The 5,529-nt window shown below is 53.2% G+C and overlaps 1 protein-coding gene across 1 annotated transcript; it reads right to left on the reverse strand.

Annotated features, from left to right (window-relative positions):
- Positions 1-4,114: 4,114 nt before the first annotated feature.
- Positions 4,115-5,068, reverse strand: UCRPA7_309 (putative heterokaryon incompatibility protein; the record flags this gene model as incomplete). Its single annotated transcript, XM_007912910.1, has 1 exon — positions 4,115-5,068. The coding sequence occupies one exon, from the start codon at positions 5,066-5,068 to the stop codon at positions 4,115-4,117; it is 954 nt and encodes a 317-aa protein (XP_007911101.1).
- Between the last annotated feature and the right edge of the window lie 461 nt (positions 5,069-5,529).

Raw genomic sequence — 5,529 nt, forward strand, 5'->3', positions numbered from 1 at the left:
TTTCTGTGTCTGAAAGCGTGTTGTAGCTGTAGTTCCTTGCCCATCTTCTGTCCTCGCTCGAAGCCATGTTCAACCTCTGCCGACATACGGGCAGAGATGGAAAGGAACGAGCAGGCAAGAGCAATAGTGAAGAGAGGAAGACATCAAATGCGTCGATGTCATCTGGACGGTATGTCACCAGAGCGAGACCACCTGATTGCTAGCTTATCCTTATCAGCATCCCCCGCGCTAAAGGTGGTCATTATCTCAAGCACATTGGCACTGGTCACAGTGTTAGGTAAGAGTGATATGGAGAGCACCTTCACAGCCTGACTGCCTGTTATTCGTGATGATATTTACAAATGCATCTAATCTATCTACAAAGGCATGCAAGATGGTGGGTTGGGTAAGTCGGATGATGTTGGACCCTTTGCGCAGGTTACCTAAGGAAGGGGCAGGGACCTGTTTGAAGCAAGCCCCTTCACTGTTGCCCCGCGGCCAACATAGAAAAGAATAACGGCAGCGGTCTGGACCGCGCTATGGGAATCATGTTGCTTACCATACCTCGTCAATGTAATCAGAGTATCTCTGAGACTCACCTGTGATGGCAGCAGGGGCTTGCCTCTTTGCAATCAAGGTTGTGATGAGGGCTCGTAACAGCGCAAGGCAACAAATGAAGGCATTCCAATCCTAAGATCGAATCTCGGCCGAGATAACACTCAAACGTGAGCGGAATCGAGCGGTAGCCTCGAGAATGCGCGCTGGAGTGTGTCGCATGGTGACTATCATGGTGACGGACTTCTCCTAGTGTATTGTTAGGCGGGGCGCCCCCAAAGCGGCCGTCGTTCCAAGATAGCTGAGCCGACTCCTGTCAGCCCTGTGTCAGACTTGCTAAGCAGATCGTGTTCTCGCCTATGCTGCTTTTTCCGTAACCTTTTACTTGTTCAAATGGCATTTGAAGCGTGCTAATGCGGCTGACATCGTCGCCGCCTCGTCAGAAGAGGCTGTGACAGCTCTTGGGCAACGTTCGTCGCCGCAGGATCTCAGGGGTGTCAACAAGGGCCTCCAAGAGTTTCCATTTTCACCCGGGACGCCCACTTGGTTAGGGCAGGCGGAAGCGAGGAAGCGAGTCACAGCACGCTTCGCTCCATTTCTAGACCTCTCCAACGCTGGCATGGCTCGATGCACTATCACTGCTAATGGCGTCATGGGTGCCTGACCGCAAGTCTGGAATAATTCCGTCGTATTTCGATATACGGATGGGCTTGCAACGCGAAGATGGCGAACTGGCATCGTGCCTGTCACCGTCGATTCTTTTCAGGGACGAACCGACGCTCTGAGAGACAGCGACAGTGACAAGTGACAAGCGTCCGCTCCAGGAGAGATGCCGGCCGGGTGTGACCCGCAATGGAGGGGTGGCCAAGGAGGAGCTCACGCCGCGGCCAAGGCAGGGCGTGTGTTGTGGTAGTGGTGATGGAGGGTGGACTTGCCCGGCAGGGAACCGCGAAACGCTGGCCTGCACTGCTCTCTCCGGCGTTCTAACTTGGCCGATAAGGTCATCCGGTGCCGTTTCGCAGACGGCGGGATCAATCAGGTTAGCAGCCTATTGAGGTAGGTCGGTACTGTAGGTAGTGTAGATAGATACCTAAAGATAAACCAAAGCGCCTTAGGAGGATGATGGGAGTGGAGCACACTCGCACGCAACGGCAGGTTCTTGACTCTGAATGGAGCCAGGCAAGGCCAAACCTGCCAGATGAACATACGATTTGAGCCACAGTGTGGCTGAAAATCGAATGTCCTGCTTACTTTGCGAGCCCTGTGATTGGCCAGGCTGCACCAGAATGGGTGTCCGTCCCATCTTGGCGCCGAAATGGGTCGTTTTTCTCCGTTAGCCTTTGGCTTTGCTGCGTTGCGCTGCACGCTGGAATTCGCTGGGCTGTGCCAGACTCACACGCCCAAAGAAAACCCCCCCAGCAGGCCAGGCAGGACAGCCCAGAACCAAAAAGACCCAGCTTTCTTAAATTCCCCTTTAATAAACCCAGGCAGAGAAGCGATTCACTTTTCCACTTCTTCGCACACGTCCACGTTCTATTATTTCGTCGCCCTTCCACTTTAAACAAAAAACCAAACGCGTTTTTGTCTTGATCACACAAAGATCGCTACAAAGCCGTCCATTGTCCATTTTCCCTCTCGTCTCACTCGTTGTCCCCTGTCAACAACCAAGGCACCGCCAAGGACAGCATCCCGCTCCTGCGCTCACCCGCTCACACTTACACCAGAAGCTGCTCACCAAGCACATATCTCAACGACAAGTTTGACGACCTTGAGTCTCAGATCACAGAAGAAAAAAATAGTCACAACTATCCACAGGCAACACCAGACAATCGACAATGTCTCCTACTTATACCATGTCTGCGCATCTCTGCCGAGCTTTCTACAGCTCCTGGCGCGAGATGCGCCAGCCCAACGGCGAGGTGCATCACAATTCGCTGCCCTCTCCCCCCATCGGCAACAACCCGACCTCTTATTTCCAGCGCTCACCTTCTCCCGAGAAGCGCTCTATGGACAGCGATCGATCTGATGCGGCTCCCTCCATGTCCCGCCAGTCCTCGAGCTCCAGCTGGAAGTTTGGTGGTGGTCGCTAAGTGAGCTGCGGGTCAAGCCCAGGCTCAGGCTCAGGCTCAGGCACAGGCACAACTGCGGCGGAACTCATCTCACATTTACACCACACACCACCGACACACGACATCGACTGGAAGAGCAGACTCACAACAACACCTGTGTTTCTGCTCAACGACATCACAGCTTTTGCCACTCTGGCCGTTTGGCAACTCTCTAGACCTGTCAGGATTTGAGCTTCAGCATCCATTTGCTGAACATAGGCACTATCGACACGCCATCCCCCTAGGCAATGTCGTCATTTTTGGAATGCAGCACTCTGCACACAGCACAACATTCGCGATCGCACCCCCACAGTGGTGACCGCGCTCTTAGCTCTGCCTACCTATCCCGCAGGAGACCGTCGGCAAGGGGAACTTCTTAGGCACCTAGCGAAACCCGACAACTCGGATGTCGGCTTCTCACCCTCTAAGAAGCTACTGAGGAGGAACATCAAGGTTTCAGCGGGGGTTGCTTTCTGGGGTGATCTAGATGCTTGAGGCTCGATGGACAAGTAGTAGGAGGGGCTTCTCTCACACCCATCATCATCGCACATCCATACCATCCCATTCACGCTACTACTACTACACACACACACACGCACTTCCCTACACAACCACACAATAGGGCGTTGGCGTTCTAGTCACCTGGTACCACGGACTACAGGTTAATTTGCATTTGCATTTGAGGAGGACTGGAACTGGCCATTAAGCTTGCAGCATTAATTGATACCCTGGAATTGACAACTTTCACATTCATCTGACTCCTCTCTTAGCTGGCTGTGCTCAATCCCGAAACTACAAGTGATGTGATGAACTTGCCATGATTATCGTAGATTATCAGATCGAAACCGAGAAACCCGCGAATACCGCCATACCTCTCTAAGTAGGCCAGTACGTAATACCGCGCTCGACCGTGTCCACCTCCCGTATCATAAACATGCTGCCCCGCGTGAAACGTTGATCCCTCATCCACCGCCGTCGTCATCATCAGAACATCAGCACACTCTGTTCTTCCCTCATCCGGCCTCCCGTCCTGCCCAACAACATCAACGGCTCCTCACCGACAGAGTGCGGCCGAGCCCAACCCGGGTGCCGCACCCATCCGATCAAGCCATTCCCCGCTGTTGGGAGGGTCGCGGAAGGTCCACTTGCCAGTGGCACGATTCGTGCCCCGCCATAGCACGATAGGCGATAAGGGAGAAGCGAACGGCAGTGTAGGTAAACCTGCCCTCTCGGCCCCAGCCGACGTTATTCGAGGTGCACGGCCCGCTATCCGGGCCCCCCTTCAGGCCTGCCTATCGCGCATCCTGGCGTGTTGTACGGTGCCTGTGTTTGCCACTTTTCGAAACGGTCAGTTCGCTTTCCGAGAGAGTACTATGGTGATGCTGTTCGTTTTCTTGACTTCCAAGGGATGGATGCCTTTGCGAACTCATAGAATCAATGTAGGTTGTTCAAGGTATCAGACACGGCATTGGTCACAGAAGTATGATCTTGATAAAGTCGCCCAGTGCCAACCCCTCACCGTACATCAAACCATGCACATAAGCCTCGCCGACAACAAGGTACGCCCCGCCGTCCGTCGGCCTCAAGACATATGGCACGCGAGCATGTTGGATGATACAAACGACGTCGTTGACAGCCATTTCACTCGGTCCCATGCCAAGATATCCCATACCGTCGTGATAAGCTAGCAAGGGCCGTTTCTCGTCTGCGTACCTGCACACACGGTCAAGGTAGACTTTCGCGCTTCGTAGGGTCCATGCGTCCATGCTCTCGAACATGTTCTCCTGTGGTGGACTGGTGTCGCCGATGAGAATACCGAAATCGTCACGAAGCTGTACGTCTTCTCCGAGGTCCTGTGTGATTCGGAAGTCATGGGACTTGGATACGCGGCGGTGTGCAATGGGTACCTTCCATATAGCATCACCCGGGTACCTGTCGTCAGTAGCCCATTGCCGTGATGAGTTCCCAGGAGAGTTTGTGAAGCTTCTGAGGCTGTGAAGGAATCTCTGCGCTTTGTGAAGGTTGTCCGGAGTCTCACGGGGTGCATTGAAGCTAGCTATCTCCCCAACTCTCGTGACCTGCGCAATGATTTTGCCGGAATGTGGACATGTACGGCTAGTCACGTCCGTAGTCTTAATTATAGGTCCTAGGATAGGCTTCACAGCAGACTCAGCCTCTCCACCAGCCGAGAATCTGGCGTCTTCGTTAGGGATGACCGTTGGATTTAGCGTTGATACCGGCCTAAGCGACCAGTCTGGGACCCATGAGGGCAAGTCTGGAGCAAGAGGCGTTTGTCTCATCCCACGGGCGACATCGAGGACGGGGTTTCCACGGTCCATCAGTCTCCAGGCAGTTTCAATAAGCACCTCCTCATAATTCTTTGTATAGTCAGGCTTGAGGCCCAGAATCTCAGTGTCACGAGCCATCGCAAGTAGTGCAAACACTCGATCTCGTGGATCACTTGTGCCAAGTCTCCAAACATCTCTCAGCAACTCCCTGATAAATCGAAAGGACGACTGTCTCATAACATCCATATTGGACCATTTATGTATAGACTGCATCACCATGATGGCATTGCTCGTATACGGGTGAATCGCTGCTAGAGCTGAGACGTATTCGGATGCCCGCGGTCCGGTTTCGAGGTCGTGCCTCTTCCAGTCGTAGAACTCTAGATATATCCAGTGGATGATAATAAAATATATGTACTTCAACTCGGATAAACCACAGCATATAACAAGGTCTTTAGCACAGGTGAACTCCTGTAGGATCCAGACTCGCGTCCAAATCGGACGACGTAGGAAATATAGCATCTCTCTATGTGGGAACTCGCCTCCATCGTGCGTCCCTATTCCCAGGGTCCGAGCCGTTGAGTTGATGAACGTCCTAT

The sequence above is a fragment of the Phaeoacremonium minimum genome, assembly GCF_000392275.1.
Source record: "Phaeoacremonium minimum UCRPA7 unplaced genomic scaffold PA7_03_scaffold_26, whole genome shotgun sequence".
In the NCBI taxonomy this organism is placed as follows: Eukaryota; Fungi; Ascomycota; class Sordariomycetes; order Togniniales; family Togniniaceae; genus Phaeoacremonium; species Phaeoacremonium minimum.